A 17869-nucleotide genomic window follows, 5' to 3' on the forward strand; every position below is an offset into this window, starting at 1 on the left:
TCTTTAATTTCTTCCAAAAATATCTAAAAGTTTTCAGTGCACAGATCTTTGACTTCCTTGATTAAATTAATCCCTAAGTATTTTATTCTATTTTGTGCTATTGCTACTGGGATTTTCTTTTTTTCTCATTTGGATATTCATTGTTAATGAAATGTAACTGATTTTCATACATTGATTTTATAACATGAAACATCATAAATTCCTTTCTTATTCTAATATTATGATTTCTTGAAAGAGTCTTTAGAGTTCTTTCTATATAAAATCGTGTTACCCTCAAACACAGTTAATTGTACTTCTGTTTTTCTGACTTTTATTTCTTTTTCTTGCCTGATTGCTCTGGCTAGGACTTCCAGCCCTATGTTGAATAGAAGTGGTGAGAGTTGGCACACTTGTCATGTTCCTTCCTGAGCTTCGAGAAAAATCTTCCAACCTTTCACCATTGAGTATAGTGTTACAAGCCAGAGGTTTGCAATACAAGTCACTGATTATGTTGAGGTATGTTCCTTCTATACTCAATTTATTGAGAGTTTTTATCATAAAAGTATGTTGAGCCCTGGCTGGTGTGGCTCAGTGGATTGAGTGCCAGCCTGTGAACAGAAAGGTAACCAGTTTGATCCCTGGTCAGGGCATATGCCTGGGTTGTGGGCCAGGTCCCCAGTTGGGGACATGTGAAAGGCAACGGATCGGTGTATCTCTCACACATTGATGTTTCTCTCCCTCTCGTCCCCTCTCTCTAAGAATAAATAAAGTTTAAATAAAATAAAATAAAATGATGTTGATTTTTGCCAAATGTTTTTTCTGAATCTATTGAGATCATCATGTAATTTTTATCTTTCACTTTGTTAATGTGGTATATCACATTTGTTGATTTGCATGTATTGAACCATCCTTGTATCCTAGAGATGAATCACACCTGGTAATGGTGCAAAATCCTTTTACTGTGCCGCTGACTTTGGTTTGCCAGTATTTTGTTAAGAATTTCTATATATATATTTATCAGGGATAACAGCCTATGTTGTCTTTGAGTGCTTGTATGTGGCTTCATATCAGGGTAATGCTGGCCTTGTAAAGTAAATTTTAGAGTATTCCTTCTTCTTCAAGTCTTTGAAAAAGTTTGAGAAGGAATGATGTTAATTCTTCTTTAAATGTTCCATAGATTTCACAAATGAAACCATCTGGTCTTGGTCAAAATTTTTTTTTTGTTTTTGGGTTGTTTTTTTTTTTTAACTGATTTGATCTTCTTACTCATTATTGGTATGTTCAGATTCCTTATTTCTTTTTATTAAATTTATTGGGGTAACATTGGTCAATAACATTATATAGGCGTCAAGTGTACATGTCTATGATGCATGATCTTCATATTGCATTGTGCCCACTGCCCGAAGTCAAATCACCTTCCATCACCATTTATTTGACCCTTCACTACTTCACTACTCTCATGCCTGCCTTCTCTCTGGTAACAGCCATACTGTTGCCTTTGTCTGTGAGGTTTTGTTTGTTTTCTTGTTTGTTCATTTGTTGTTTTCAGATTTATATCCTACATATGAGTGAAATCATATGGGTCTTAACTTTTTCTTTCTGACTTATTTATTTCACTTAGCATGATATTGTCAAGGTCTTTATTTCTTTATGATTCAGTTTGGCACATCATGGTTTCCTGGAATTTATCCATTTCTTCCACATTATCCAATTTGTCCATGTATAATTGTTCATATTATTCTCTTATAATTTGTTTTATTTCTGTGCTATCATCTGGATTATCTTCTGTTTAATTTCTGATTTTATTTGAGCCTCCTCTTTCTTTTTTAGTCTAATGTTTTGTGATTTTTGTTTTGTTTTTTCAAAAAGTCAGCTCTTAATTTCATTAACATGTTCTATTGTTTTTCAGTCCCTATCTCATTTTTTTCCCTCTGGTTGTTAGGGTTTTTTTTTTTCCAGCTAAAATTCATTAATTTTTCTTCTTCTTTTCCTTTTTCCCTTAGGTGAAAAGTCTGGTTATTTGACATTTTTCTTTTTTTCAGTGTAGGTATTTATACCTATAAATTTTCCTCCTCAAATTACTTTTGTTGCATCCCACAACTTCTGGTATATTGTGTTTCCATTTTAATTCATCTCATATTTTTTATTCTCCTTTGACCCACTGACTGTTAATTTGTATGTTGTTTAATTTCCGCATATTTGTGAATTTTGCAGTTTTCCTCCTGTTATTAATTGCTAGTCTAATACCACTATGGCTGGAAAAGATACTTGATATGATTTCAGTCTTCTTAAATTTTCTGAATTGTTTTGTGACCTAACACATGATATCCTGGAGAATGTTGCATGTATGCTTAAGAAAAATGTGAAATCTGCTTCTGTTGGATGGAATGTTCTTTATATGTCTCTTAGGTTCATGAGGTTTAAATATATTATCAGTCCAGATCAAATCATTTTTATCTTGGTGATCTATCAATTGTTGAAATGGGGTATTCAATTCCACTATTATTATATCATTGTCTGTTTCTTCATTCAGATGTTAGTATTTGCTTAATATATTTAGGTGCTCCAACACTGGGCACATGGATATTTGCAATTGTTATATTCTCCTGATGAATTACCCTTTTATCATTATGGGCCCAAAGCTGAACTGACTTTTTTGTAGGCAGTATATGGTTGTGTCTTTTTTTTTTTAATCTATTCACCCCCTCTACGTGTGTTGATAGGAGAATTTTATCTACTTACATTTAAAATAGTGTTAGGTAAAGAATTACTATTCCCATCGTAAATATTTTCTGGTTGTCTTACAGTTTCTTTTTCCCTTTCTTCCTCTCTTGCTACCTTCCTGTATTAATTGATAATTTTCCATAGTGTTATGCTTTGATTCACCTTTTTCTTTTGTGTACCTACTGTAGGTACTTACTTAGTGGTTACAATGAGGCTCTCATAAAATATCTTATAGTTACAACAGTCTATTTTATGCTGATAACTTAACTTTGACCACATACAAAAATTCTACCCTTTTACTTTACCCCATACTTTATGTTTTTGATATTACGGCTTATGTCTTATTGTTATCTATTAAAAAATAATTTACTTATAGTTATTTTTAACCCTTTTGTTCTTTATTATTTATAATAGATTTAAGTACACCACCACATTAGGTTATTCTGAATTAGACTATATACTTAACTTTTACTCGTGTATTTATATTCATGTTTTCATGTTATCAATTAGTGTTCTTTCATTTCAGCTTGAAAAATTCCTTTCAGCATTCCTTGTAATACAAGTCTAGTGGTGATGAACTCTCTCACCACTTTTTCTTTCGGGGGGTGGGTCTGGGAAAGTCTTTTATTTCTGAAGGGCAACTTTCCAAGGCACAGTATCTTGGTTGGCAGTTTTTCTTTCAGCACTTTGAATATATCATCACTCTCTCTCCTGGACTGCTAGGTTGCTGCTGAGAAATCTGATAACAGCCGTATGTGAGTTCCCTTGGATGCAAGGATTTTCTCTCTCTTGCCTTCTCCCACTGTCTTTGATTTTAGACAGTTTCATTATAGTGTGTCTTGGAGGAGATCATTTGGGGTTGAAATTGTTTAGAAACCAGTGAGACTCAAGAGCCTACTTGGAATTGGGAAGATCTCAGCCATTATTTCTTTAAGTAAGCTTTCTGTTCCCCTCCCTCTCCTCTACTTCTGGAATGCCAATATTTTATAGACTGTTTCCCTTAATTTTATCCCACAATTTGCACAGGCTCATTTCACTCTTTTCCTTTCTTTTCTGTTTATTCTACTCTGATTGGATTTGTAACCACACTCACTTCTCTCTCGTCCCCATCTCCTTATTATCCCCCGGTAACCACTATTCTATTCCCCGTTCATAAATTATATTAAAACATTATATAAATGGAGTCATATAATATACAACCTGTAGTGATTTCTTTTCTCACTCAGCATAATTCCTTTGAGATTCACCCAGTTTGTTGCATGTACCAATAGCTGGCTCCTTTTTACTGATGAGTAATGTTCCATGGTATGAATGTACCACAGTTTGCTTAATTCTCACTCAATGAAGGACATCTGGGTTGTTTCCAGTTTGGGTTATTATGAACAAAGCTGCTATGAACATTAGTTTAAAGGTTTTTATGTGAAAATAAGTTTTCACTTCTCTGGGATAAATGTCCAAGAACATAATTGATGGGTCATAAGGTAGTTGTATATTTCATCTCTTAAGAAAGCGCCCAACTATTTTCCTGAGTGGCCGTACCATTTTACCTTCTCACCAGCAAGGTATAAACAACTCAATGTTTCTGCATCCTTGCCAGCATTTGGTGGTGTTATTATTTTTATTTTAGCCTTTCTAATATTGTGGTTTTAATTTGCATTTCTTCAGTCATTAATGATATTGAACATATTTTCATGTGCTTACCTGCCGTCCATATTCCCTATTCAGTGAAATATCTGTTTACTTTTTGCCTATTTTCTAATCTGAGTAGGCAGATTTTTTACTGTTGAGTTTTGAGAGTTCTTTATATATTCTAAACACTAGTATTTTATCAGATCTATGATTTGCAAATATATTCTTCCAGCCTGTAGCTTGTCTCTTCATTCACTTCACATGGTCTGTCACAGAGCAAAATTTTCCGTTTTGATGAGGTCTACTTTATCGATTTTTCACTTTGTGGTTCAAGATTTTGTTGTCAAGTCTAAGAACTTCTCTGCCTACCCCTAGATCCTAAAACTTTTCTCCCATTTATTTTAAAATACTTAGTTTTAAATTTGAGCCCATATGTTTTAAGTTTAGTTTCAGGTTCTTTTTTAAAATGTTTGTCCTATGGAAGTCCAATTGTTTCAGCACAATTTATTGAAAACGCCATCCTTCCTTCCTCCAGTGAATTGCTTTAACACTTCTGTCAAAAATCAGTTGCGTTAATTTATGTAGGTCTATTTCTGGGCGCTCTGTTCTATTCTGCTGAGCTAATATGTCTAACCCTCTGCCAACACCACACTCTCTTGGTTACCGTAGCAATATGATTAGTGTTGAAATCAGGGTAGACTGATTACTCCAGCTTTCTTCTTCTTTTTCAAGATTATTTTAGTAATTCTAGCGTACTATTCTGATTTTGAGCCGACCCTAAAACCTCTGGAGATGGGGCTATGCTCACGGATCTAGGGAATTTCATGAAGACAGCCTGAAATAGTTTGATGGATCAGGAATTAGCACAGAACCCTCAAAAAGTTACATAGCAATTCTTAAAACCAAGGTAGTATGATAGGCAAATGTAAAATGAAAAGGCCTTCCTTGGACCTAGGCTCTGTCCTCAGTAGACTGAGTTGATAAGGTCCCATGGCATTACAGTTGGGGTTGAAAAGGGACACTAGAATGATTACCTATCCAATTACATTGCGTTAGAGAAATCTTAACAAGAGTGCTTTTCCATCGCTTTCAGGGTCATTGGAATGGTTAAGGGAGCTAACTTTCATTGATACCTGAAAGAACTCCCTTCTTGCACTTCCCATGCACATGACATAACTATTAAATTACTAAGTTTGACAACTACTTCCTCATGTGTAGTAACTTTGAGTCTCAAAATATATCAGTCACCGCAGCCCTGGACTAGGGGAGCCTTAAAGACTAGAAATAGAAATAAGGGAAGAAATTCATAGGAATTCTTGGAGGTTTGAAAATAGATGAGTTTCTCTGAAGTCTTAAGATTGCTCTTCAAGGTGGAAAGCTGTTCAGTGTGAATCAGTGTTTAGATACTGGGAGACAGACCTGAAAGCCTGAAAGGGGCTTGAGACTAGACAGGGAGGTCAAAGAAACTGACAGAAAGTCTTGGTATGATTAAGCAGGACTGTTTTCCAGCTGCTTGCTTTGTGGAATTTTCCCAAGCTTTAAGGAGTCTCAGTGAAAAGACCAGGCAGTGTCAGATGAGCTTGAGGGAACCTGGGCTGAGGTAAAGGGGCACCATTCCATCACGAAGGTCAGTGTGGTGAGGACAGTGAAGGAAATCAGAGTGCAAGACGCTCAGGAAGTGAGAGCCTCCTGGAGACAGAGGCAGGCCACTCGGACAGTAGCTCCTTTGTAGCCTGAAGTCTCTCCATCTGCCTGGGGCTCTTTTCTGCTCATATGTCTGGGTAAAGAAGGGGCATAGTCTCTCACAGAATTCTCCTATTCATACAGATCATATCTTTACTGAGAGTAACTCCAGATTGCTTTCTAACACTACCCCTCACGTTTCCACCCACAAGAGGTTAGGACTGGTTGCCTTTAATTCCACATCTAAAGAGAGTCACATTTGCATGATGAGGAAAAGAGCCAATGAGGGCCTCCCAAGGGCAAGAAGCAATAAGCAGTTAAAAGGACGGTCATGTCTAGTTAGAGGGGCTCCAGCTAGGGACACTGCTTAATTGGAAATCAGATATGCACAGGCATGTAGCCTCCTCATTGAAAAAGAGTGTCATCGGGAATAATTAAGGGTGCTTTATGTGACTGCTGGAATTTCAGACAACGTGAATCTGATCATTTTGTGTGGTGACTCATTCTGAACCAGAGCCCACTGAGCGAGCCCAAGGAAGGGCCTGGGAAATGTGAGGTCTCACTGAGATTGCTCACCCCTGGGGACAATGACAGTGGCTATCAGTAATGGTAGCGTTTGTTAGTAATTGAGGTAAGACAAAAAAAAAAAGTGAACTGTTCTTTCTCAAAATGGAGAATCAGCAGAACCCTGAGGTGAAGTGGGGGAGAAGGGGACTTATACTCAAGCTGACTTATGGGTAGAGTCACTTCGCCCAGAAGGTCCTCAGTTTTCTCATCTAGAAAATGGGGCTAATAATGCCTACCTTTTTAGGGGTGCTATAGAGATAAAATGAAACAAATCATGTAAAATTACTGGGATTGAAAAGGCCCTCAAATACACAGAGAGTAGTTCCTTCCCTTGGTTCACCTAAGCATTTTAATTTTGTCTAGTTCATGAAAACGAGAAAAGGGGGCTTCGTTTCATATTCAAGCTGATTTTCAAGGTATGTTTCTTGTGTAAGCACCTTCATTTATAGTTTGCAGAGAAAGAAATGAATATCTGAATCTTTTTGATTCAGTATGAAATTCTTGATTCTGATTTGGAATTCTGGATATGCCAAATGTCCTCATACCAATGAAAGCTATACACATTTCGCTAATATATTTATACTTATTAAAAAATTCTACACATTTTTCTATTGTCTATCAGTCTCTAAATTGTTAGCAGAGTTTAGCTTTTCACTCACATTTATTTAAGTAAAAAGAAAAAGAGCTTCCTTTTTTTTCCTTGTACCCAATGAGCTACCTTCGGACATAACTACCTTACCCTAGTCATTCCTCAGCCTTGAACTTTTAAGGCCACTTGCCATGTATAACCATTGACACCTGAGAACCCGGACGCTCCCCAACACCCCAAGTGAACCTCAGCATGGAAACAAGCCTAGGAATACGCAAGCACATAGCCTATGGCTTCCCAGTCTCCCGAAGACGGTGAAGTCTCCCGAAGACAGGGGCCGGGGGGCAGGGAGAGTTGGTAAAAGGCAGCTTTACCTTTTTGTTTAGAGACTTTTCTCACAGTCATTGCAGCCTGTCTCTTCTGGTTTTCAGAAATTTCAAAGCCTAAAACATAAAAACACATGATTATGTTAAGAGAAGCATAGACCTTTCTTAAATGCATAAATTAGTACATCTCTAGAAGAGTATTTCTGGCAAGATATAGCAAACGTCTTGAGACATGAAAAAGGAAAGTAGTCAGAAACTTGGACGAAAATTTAGCTACAAAGATGCACTTTACAGTACAAAGGGGCAAAAACAAAAAAAAAAAAAATACGAGGCTGTTAAATGGAGAATGGTTGAATAAAATATGGTATGAAGTAGAAACAAATATTTCACAACCAAAAGCAAAAATACAAAGTAAAAAAAAGTCAAAAGATAAGAGATTGCAATAGAAAATGTACATAGATATAAGAAAAGTTTCAGAAGAAAAAATCAAATGGCACAAAGTAATTAATGAAATAACAGAAATGTCAGTGCAACTCCTTTGCCCATTTTTTTTACTGAGCTATTTGATTTTTTACTATGAGTTGTAGGAGTTCCTTATACGCTTTGAAAATTAAAATCTTATCAGATATATGGTTTGAAATATTTTCTCCCATTCCACAGGTTGCCCTTCCGTTCTGTGGATTATTTCCTTTGCTGTGCAGAGGTATTTTAGTTTTATCTACTCCCACTTGCCTATTTCTGCTTTGTTGCCTAAGTTTTTGGTATCATGTTCAAGAAATCATTGCCAAGATCAAAGTCAAGAAGATTTTTACCATTATTTTGCATGTTGATATCTACTTTTCCCAGCACCATTTTTTGCAAGAAACCATCCTTTGCTAGTTTTGTATTCTCGGCACCCTTGTTGAAGACATATTGACGTACATGGGTGAGTTTATTTCTGGGCTCTCTATTCCATTCCCTTCATTTATATGTCTGTGTCTATGGTAGTACCACGCTGTTTTAATTACTGCACTTTTGGAATATATTTTGAATCAGGAAGTGTGATGCCTTCAGCTCTATTTTTCTCTCTTAGATATCTTTAGCTATTATGGGTCTTTTTTGGTTCTACATGAGTTTCAGGATTGTTTTTTCTATTTCTATAAAAGTATCATTGGACCTAGAGGGTATTATGCTAAGTGAAATAAGTCACACAAAGAAAGACAAATACCACACAATTTCACTTATGTATGAAATCTAAAAAGCAAAATAAACAAAATAGAAATAGACTCATAGATACATACAGAGAACAGACTGAAGGTTGCCAGAGGGAAGGGGGTCTGGGGTTCTGGCAACCTAAAAAAGGTGAAGGGATTAAGAAGTAGAAATTGGGCCCTGACTGGTGCAGCTCAGTGGACTGAGCACCGGCCTGCGAACCAAAAGGCCGCTCATTCGATTCCTGGTCAGGGCACATGCTTGGGTTGCGAGCCAGGTTCCTGGTTGGGGGCATGTGACAGGCAGCTGATTGACATTGCTCGCGCACATCGATGTTTTTCTCCCTCTCTTCCTCCCTCTCTTTCCCTCTCTCTAAAAATAAATAAATAAAATCTTTTCTTTTTTTTTAAAGTACAGATTGGTCAAGTGAATGTTATTCAATATGTGCAGTGACCACAAATGTCTTACAGGCATCTTAGCCCTCACCAAAACTGGGTATAAGAATCCAATAAATCCCACAGCCTATACCCTTTAGAAGGAAGCCTGAAGCTTACGATTGAAAACAGGTGCCATGTGTTGACCCTCATCAGCGGATTCTGTCACCAGACTCTGACTAGAGAGTTAGCTGAACCCTGTCACTATAATATTAGCAAACCTGCCTTGACTAACCTTTTCACAGAAGATGCTGTCATGTATCTTAGAATAGAACAGAGACTGCACTGAGATCACGGAATAGGCTGTATGAGTGCTTTTGTGTTGGTTTGCTAATAAATGTTTGTATGTTTGAGAGAATTGAGTCTGAGGTTTGCTTTCAGTGTAATAGTTTTATCTTGCAATGAGATTCTAGAAGAAGCCGACCCGTAACTCACTTAACCCTGACTGATGGAAACTGCTGGTATCTATCAAAAAGCACCTAACAATAGGCAACTGACAAAGTAGATTAAGTCAGTTTGCAATAGAAATCTTCCTTCTGCCTCTAGAAAAATGGAAACTATTTCAAATCCTCTATGTGCTTTATAACTATATTCTTCTTTCTCTCCTCAGGTCACTTACCAATTTTTTCATCTTCCTGTACCATTTTCCTCTCTTCTCTGAAAGCCCTGAGCCAACGTATCTTCTCTTCCAGCTTCTTGGCAAAGAATAGATGGACCTCCTCAGTCTCCTTGTTGTGAAGCTTAAAGGCGTTCTTCATGCTGACATTAAAGTCATCATCTCGGCCATCTTCGATGTCAACTACCTCATATTTATCCATGTCGATGCGGCCTTTGTAGTATAGGATGTCTCTCCGAATCAGGTCCTAGGGGAGAAGGAAGAGAAGGCTTCTGTTAAAGGTACGTAGAGAGTGGGTCCCGGGAGAGTTGGCACATGGGCACATCATGATGCATAACATGCCACTGTTTTGGAGAACCAATGGGGCTTGGTTGGGTCTGAGTTTGGGCAGGTTAACTTAGCAGTACAACATTGACAGGTCGGTTAACTAGATGCACTTAGAGAAAGTCTCTGTCCTACATCCAAAGGCTCTATCTCAGAACCCAGCATCAGTCCTTATATACGGTTCCAAGATTGCTGATAGGAAGCAGGAAGCATTGAGCCACACAGGCACTGCTAGCAAAGGCTTTTCCTATTCCAAAGTATTGGCAAGCCTTTCAGAGGTACAATGCGAGCTGGCTGGTTGTCATCATTGTTGTTTTGCTCTTGAATGCACAGAACTGGCTTAATCCTAACTCTCAGTTCACAAGAAACTCAGCATTAGTATATGAATGATGTTCTTATTTCTATATAGTTATTTACTTAATTACTTTTAATATCATATTAAGTTTTAGTGAACCCATCACCCAATCCAAAAGCCATGATGCCACGGCAGCCTCCACCTCAAATCCTATGCTCATCATTCCCTTGATTTTACTTCTACATAGTTTATCTCATCTATATCTATTCCACTTACAGAAGGTTTCAAAACCAAAAATTGCCACATGATGTTTAAGGACACATACATATGTATAAAAACTATACGAAATATAATAATACAGGAGAAATTCAAGACAGTGCAAAGAGGAGAATGGGAAGAGGCAAGGAAGGAAGGGAAAAAGCAGAGATGGAGAAGAGGAAGACTATGAAAAAAATATTTCTAGCCCTGGCTGGTGTGGCTCAATGGATTGAGCACAGGCCTGCGAACCAAAGGGTCACAGGATTCGATTCCCAGTCAGGGCACATCCCCAGTTGGGGGCACGCGAGGAGCAACCGCACATTGATATTTCTCTCCCTCTCTTTCTCCCTCCTTTCCCTTCTCTCTAAAAATAAATATAAATAAATAAATAAATAGGATAGTAAGTCTATGGGTGAGCATTATATTATTTTTGTATCTTTTTGAATGTCAAATATGTCATAAGTTAAAAAAAGAAAAACAGAGACAGAGGGAATGACCCGTGAGCCTACAGAATGTAACGTCTGACGAGGGTGTCTCTCCGAGTGGCTTTTCAGCCCCTCTTCCTCTCGGCGCTGTCCGAAGCTTCCCCTGAGGGCACACCTAATGCTGGGACATGTGGTGTGGCTGAGTCTGGCCAAAGAGGACCCCAGGGAACCCTGTCCTGACAGATGTCCTTTGTTAGTGGTAGGGGCCCCTTCTGGCCAACTGTCCCTCCTGTGTGCTGGGACTTGAACTTTCAGACAGCCACATCCCCAATCCTAAGTCTTCACGCTCCATGGTAAACTGGGCTTTCCGGGACGGCTGGGGAAGGCTGTCCTTAAGGATTCCCAACATAGCTCTGTCAATCATGAAGTGTCAGGCTGGAAAATACAGATGTTATTGAATTGCTTTGCAAAAAATAACCATCACATTGTTCTTTTCCCACCCAATAATGATCGTTCACATAAATAGGCTGTGAGTACAGATGGGTTCTGATCTGTTGGGTGCCCCTGGCATCAATCTCCCAGAAGAGGACAAGGTCAGCTGCATAGAGTGGGCCAACATGGCTCCAAGCCTATTTCACAGCCTCGGTTCCCTTCACGAGGCTCAAGGCGGGCAGACTCGGTCTGGCCAAAAGAGTGGGGTGGCTCCCATGCACTGACTTCCACATCTCCAGGAACGCTTTGTGAGAAATATGGATTAAAAGTGGACTCTTTCAGCTGATCTCACTACAAAAGCAGGACAGGCTGAGAACGGATCCACATAACCTAGTTTGATCTCGTAGAGCCTTGAAACCTGCCTTACAATACATAATGCAAATACACATAAACCTAGGAATCCAGATCTGGACCACACGGGTGAGTGCCCACCACGCGAGAATGCAGCCAGCCTCCACCTTCCTCTATTCCTAACTGCAGCCTGCAGCTTCCTTTTCCTCCGAGTTGCTGTCCTAATCACTGTCAACCTTCAAAACCTTTACTGATTTCCAAAAACGGAAAGGATGTACGTGATCTTGAAGCTAAATTAAAAGCATCAACTGAACCTCCTATTGTGGTTGGGTATTTTTTTTTTTTTAGGTATTTAAGGATAACAAGCAACTAGAGATAGTTCTGCCTCTGCAGCAGGGGAACAGGGCTAGAGAGATGCGTCATTCAAATCCTCCCTTTGCCTGTTCTTTCTGACTCCCCAGGGAGTTGAATATGGTGTTTTCAGACACCAGATTAGTCATAAAGCCAAGTGTAACGATGTGATAGAAATGATTAAGAATGATCCACTGCTCAGAAAATCCAATCAGAAGGGGTAGTTAAGGCCACAAAGCAGTATGAAACAGTGGAAAGAGTGAGTTAGAGTCTCAAGCCCTGCATCTGAGTCCCAGTTGCTTAACCTACTAGCTGTGTTGTCTTGGGCAAGCTGCTTAACCTCTCTGAGCCTCAATGTCCTCATTTATGGAACTAGGAGAATCATCCTTACCTTGGAAAATGGTTGTAAAGCTCAAATCCACACAAGCAGTGACCCGGGCATGAGGCCAGCACCTCATAAATACGGTGCTGAGCTGTCTTACTCCCAGACCAATGTTTTGTACCACTCTAAACCCCTTTCGATAAACCTAAAAGTCTCAATGTCTCCTTTAGTCCATGTAAACTTTCAAAGCCAGTTAAATATTGACTGAAAATAAATCACAGCAAAGTTAACTCTGAACATTTCAAAATTTACGTAGCTTCCCTACTATCCCTGGAAATTCCACACACCCTTTCAAGGCAGGAGTAGGGGTGGTGGCGGCGGGTGGTTTGCCACCCACTCACCAAAATCACAGACCTATAACTGGGTTCACACTAACACGTCCTCCCTGCCCCAACGATGCCTCCTATTCAATACTGCTTAGCCTTCAAGGTCAAATTCACACATTCCTCCTCCCCAAAGAAGCCTTCCCTGACTGCACCCCCCAGCTCTTCACTTCAGTTTCCCTTTTTTGGATGCTAGCAGACTATACGCCCTCATACAATTGACACTCCACCACCACACTGGCGAGCGGCATTTGTTCCGTTTCACAGCTTTTCGTTTTGCCTGCCCGTTTAAGCTGTGCCAAGCACAGTGCCTTCCTTGGTCTTGCTTCACTTAGGGGTTGTCCAGGGAAGCAAAGCTGACAAAGCCTCCAAGGTTTCTCTGCTCAGCTTCTGCTCACAGCGAGGAGGCAAACCTCTCTGCGCCCCGGCTGCCTGTGGTCCTGTCGGGACCAGGCCACCCCCATATGCCACCTGTTAATGGTGGACTGAGTGCTTTCATTGGGACGTGGTGAATAGGCGCTCACCACAGATGCTATCTGGGTTGCCAGGTTCCCTGCCTAAATGGCATTGTTTGTAACAGTATGCCAGCCTTCCTCATGTTTCCTTCCACTGATCCGAGATGGAAGGTACTAAGGAAGCTGGGACTTCCCCAGGAGCGCCCCGGAGGTCTGCAGACAGGCACCCAGGCCCGAGCCATGGCTCCGGCCAGAAACCTACCCCCATTCCTGACATTACATAACTGAAACAGCTGGGAGCTGTTTGAATTTGGACTCACTGCGTTTTCACAGGGTTTAGGGAGATACCGCAGCACACTCTGTCCAAATGACAGATGCTGCAATCTGGGGAATGCAACTGTTCAGGACTGCAGTCTGTCTTGCTTGTCAATAAAGCCCTCCCCACCCTTTTAGAGGGGGTCCGGGTGACTGCTCCCGAGCCTGGGTCAGCCTGGTTTTCCCTCCAGATCCTGGGGAAGGCACAGGGGCTGGCACTGGATTTATCTTTCTCATTATTTTATTCGAGCATCTAGAGCGCATGCTTCTTAGTAACAACAATGTAACAGTGGACACTGAAGAGCAGAAATGATGTGCCGAACTCGATTCTAAATGCCTTCCATTTTTCTCCAGCTTTACTGAGGTATATATTTAAGATATACAACATGGTGTTTTGCTCTACATATACACTGTGAAATAATTACCACAATCAAGCTAATGTACATATCCATCTCTTTTTCTGTGATGAGAAAATGTAAGATGCACTTTCTTAGCAAATGGGAAGAATACAACAAAGTGTCGCTCGCTACAGTTACCACGCTGGTACACTAGCTCTGCAGAACTGATGCGTCCTGCGTCACAAAGTTTTTACCCTTTGACCAATATCTCCCTATTTCCTCCACCCCCACCAGCCCCTGTTAACAGCCATTCCACTTTCTTTCTTTATGAGTTCAACTGTTTTAAATTCCACATATGAGTGAGATCATATGGCATTTGTCTTTGTCTCATTTTATTAGTGTTCATCCATACTGTTGCAAATGGCAAGAGTTCCTTCTATTTTAAGGCTCAATAATATTCCATCATGTGCGTATCACATTTTCTTTACGCACTCCTCGATCGCTAGATGCTTTGCATTTAGTAACTTAAATAATCCTCACAACAGTTCGACAAGGAATGTACTGTTATAACCCCATTTTAGGAGGAACTGTAGACATAGAGCAGTTAAGAAACTTGTCCAGGAATAAAAAAATACTAAATGGTAGAGCTGGGCTTCGGATCCAGGCTATGTGGCTCTAGAATCTATGTTTGACTGACCTTCTGGATACTGCCTCGCAATGAAAATGTGCTGAATAAATGGTTAGAAATGCTAAATGTGCAGTAATAGTATCAATGGCTAAGTACTTACTATGTTCCAGGCACTGCAACTATACTGTCTCATTTAACCTTCTCGACTTCCCTTGCATGTAGACGCGATTACGATTCTTGTTTTGCCAATGGAAGAATGAAGAATAGGTACAGAGAGTTTATCCAAGGTCAAGCAATTCATGGGAAAAAAGAAACCGGTGCCCTGTTGTTTGGCCCTAGAATCTGTGCTCTTAAGACTACTTAACTGCTTTCCACTAACTCAGGTGGTTCTTTTAAAAGTCTCCTAAGATAAACTCTATCATCAACCTGGTTTGACGTGGAGGAAAAAGAAATATTTAAATCTAAAGAACTGCCCACATTTAGACAAATTAGTAAGAGACAGTAGAATCTAGGACCCGGGCATTCTGGTTTCAGATCCTCATCTTCTTCCTGTCCTATCCCCATCTCTGTTGCTATTTTTGTATTTCTAGTTGTTCCAAATGACTCAACCTCCAAGTCCAGCTAATTAGTGCAAGAAGAAATGGCCCCAATGCAGAAAGTTCCTTAATCAGAAGAAGTCCTTTCTCTAGCATATCATTACACTCTGTTTAGTTTGGACCCTCCCAGAATACAGTGAAAGCAACGTAAATGCTGACTAGTCATTACACGGGAAACAATAGAGCATGTCCACATTGGCACCACGGAGGACAGAAGATACAAGAAAAAGGCTGACTGGTGCAACTGCTGGGCTCTAGGCACGTTAGTGGATGGAATGACTGAGCAGAGGAGAAAGGGACTCTCCTCCCATGTCTGGTAAAAAGCGAAAGGGAACACATGATAAAAAGGAGGAAAAAAAATCCCCCAAAGCAGCAAAATAATTTCCAGTATAATCACCTCAGAAATTAAAAAAGAAAATGTATCTGCAGAACTGAAATAGCAGGACAATGAGATGAAGGGGAGCAGAGACAGTCATTGTAGAGGATAAGAAGGAAAAGAACAGAGTCTTATCTAGAGTCTTCCAAAGAAAAGACGGAGGGCCTGGGCTGGTGTGGCTCAGTGGATTGAGCACCCGCCTGTGAACTGCAAGGTCCCCGCTTTGATTCCCAGTCATGCCTGGGTTGCGGGCCAGGTCCCCAGTAGGGGGCGCACAAAAGGGAACCACACATGGATGTTTCCTCTCTTTCTCCCTCCCCCTCTCTTAAAACTAAATAAATAAAATATTTTTTAAAAAAGTAAAAGAGGGAAGACAACAAAATTTAAATAAGGGATCACATAATTAGAAGCTATTAGTATCCTCACACCTACTATAATGGCCATTTAATTAATAAACATATATAAATACATATGTGTGTGTATACAGACACACTCTAAATCAAGCCATAAGTTTTTTAAAGCTGCTCTAAGTGGCTCAGGCAACCCCAATTTCCAATATACAAAATGGGAAAGTTTTTGCATAATAATGTACAAAATGAGGAAGTTTTGTATAAATGAAGTTTTTGCAATGAATCTTAAGAATTAATCCTTCAAAATCTTGTCCCCTGATTTGATCAAAGTCCTAGGAAGAGTTGAGGGTAGCTAAGAAGAGGCCTGGGTGCTTGGCCAAGTTCTTGAATCACGAAAGTTCTCTCTTCCAAGGTCAGCTCCAGATCAAGGTAGTTACTGTACCCATTTAACTAACCAGCTAGTGGTCCCGGAGCTGGCATTTCAAGCTTATCCCCCACAATGAGGCACTTAGACTCAAAACTCCATTTGTTCCCTCAATCCACCATCAAAGGCAAATGGACAAAGATTTAATGCAAGATGTGGCACACACAGAGAACAGGGTGTTTAGAAACAAACATGTGTGGTTCGTGTCTCAGGCTGGAAAGAAAATAACAACATGAAACTAGGTGTTTCAAGTCTCACTATTGCTCTTTAAACACATTTACTAGTGGATGGGGATGAGAACAAACAGACTGGATGATGGAGTAAGAGCCAAGGGTAGGACAACACATTTGGAAAGTCACTCTAAGCATTCTTCGTTGTTTTCTTCCCCTTTTCCTTTTCCTGGAAATCTTCCCAACCGCTCTCTGGAACCAAAAGTGGTCTGAACTCACTTATGTAGAGGGAGGACGTTAAGGGGGAACAGTAGTATGCCATCAGGCGGTATCAATCTGAGAACATATGCCATGCTCCTACCTGCCAAGGGTAAGAGACCAAGGAAACAGCACTCACACTGAGTCAGCCAGAGGTCAATGGCAAGAGTATGGCCCCTCCTCAAGTGGCTTACAGAGAGTGGAGAAGAGCACAGATGAGAGTTATAGGGAAGTGATACAACTTGTGTAGAAAATGGGTAAGGACACGGGAAATTCTTGGACCACAAAAGTCCATACCTGTCAGGAAAAGGTAGGAGACCCCTTGGTCGTTCCTAGGGCAGTGAGAGACCACGTGGCCAGAGCCATGAAAGCAAAAATTGGGGGAAGTGCTCAGGGAAGCCACTGTTCACCAACTGGGATAGAAATATTTAACTGTTTCTGGTGAGAAGGATCACTGTGGGGGGCAGGAGGGTAAATGGTCAAAAACTATATTAAGACAAAAACGCACCAGCTTCAGAGCTTCACTGCCCATAAGCCAGCTCTGTCTGTGATATTCATGCCATACCAGTGATCCCGATATGAAATTACTGCCAACCTCCTGTCTGTTTTTCACCCATCAGTTTTAGCCCACTTTCTTGAGAGCTGGGATGACGAAGAAGGAAAGGCTGGTGCCCCCGGAAGTGCCCGTATCCCTCAGGGAAGGAAGGGGTGGGATTACCTTCTTGCAGAGGACCATCTGGTGGTCGAACAGGAAGAAGACCCGCTGCTGGTTGCGGCCATAGGGCTGGTAGATCCAGGCCATCTCCCCGGTGTAGATCAGCTCAGAGCTCCTGTCTAGGATATCCTCGCCCTGGGAAGGACACGTGACAGTGAGAGGCAGCCAGGTAAGAGGGATGGACCCATCACCTGCCTGGAGGCACCTAGGGCTGGGCACGGTCTGGGGCAGGAGGAGAACAGAAACGACTGGTGGGGAAGGAGGTACGAAGGGAGGGACTCCTGGGAAACGCTAAAAAGCTCTATGAGATGGAAAGACTCTTGTCCACCCTGAGGACGAAAGAGCCCCGTTCATTCTCTAATTCT

The 17869-nt window shown here is 40.6% G+C and overlaps 1 protein-coding gene across 4 annotated transcripts in view; it reads right to left on the reverse strand.

The window, feature by feature from the left end:
• Window positions 1–17869, reverse strand: part of ARHGEF9 (Cdc42 guanine nucleotide exchange factor 9) — a 222926-nt gene that overhangs the window by 15862 nt on the left and 189195 nt on the right. For all 4 annotated transcript variants that reach the window (XM_054574240.1, XM_054574239.1, XM_054574238.1 and 1 more), the window contains 3 exons: window positions 17508–17639; window positions 9742–9985; window positions 7546–7614 (listed from right to left, as the gene is read on the reverse strand). In XM_054574240.1, the coding sequence (XP_054430215.1) occupies window positions 7546–7614; window positions 9742–9985; window positions 17508–17639 (445 nt within the window). The remainder of the gene's footprint in view (window positions 1–7545; window positions 7615–9741; window positions 9986–17507; window positions 17640–17869) is intronic.

This window comes from Pteronotus mesoamericanus, unplaced genomic scaffold (assembly GCF_021234165.1).
Source record: "Pteronotus mesoamericanus isolate MK-2021 breed Mesoamerican mustached bat unplaced genomic scaffold, CSHL_Meso_final contig_256, whole genome shotgun sequence".
NCBI lineage: Eukaryota > Metazoa > Chordata > Mammalia > Chiroptera > Mormoopidae > Pteronotus > Pteronotus mesoamericanus.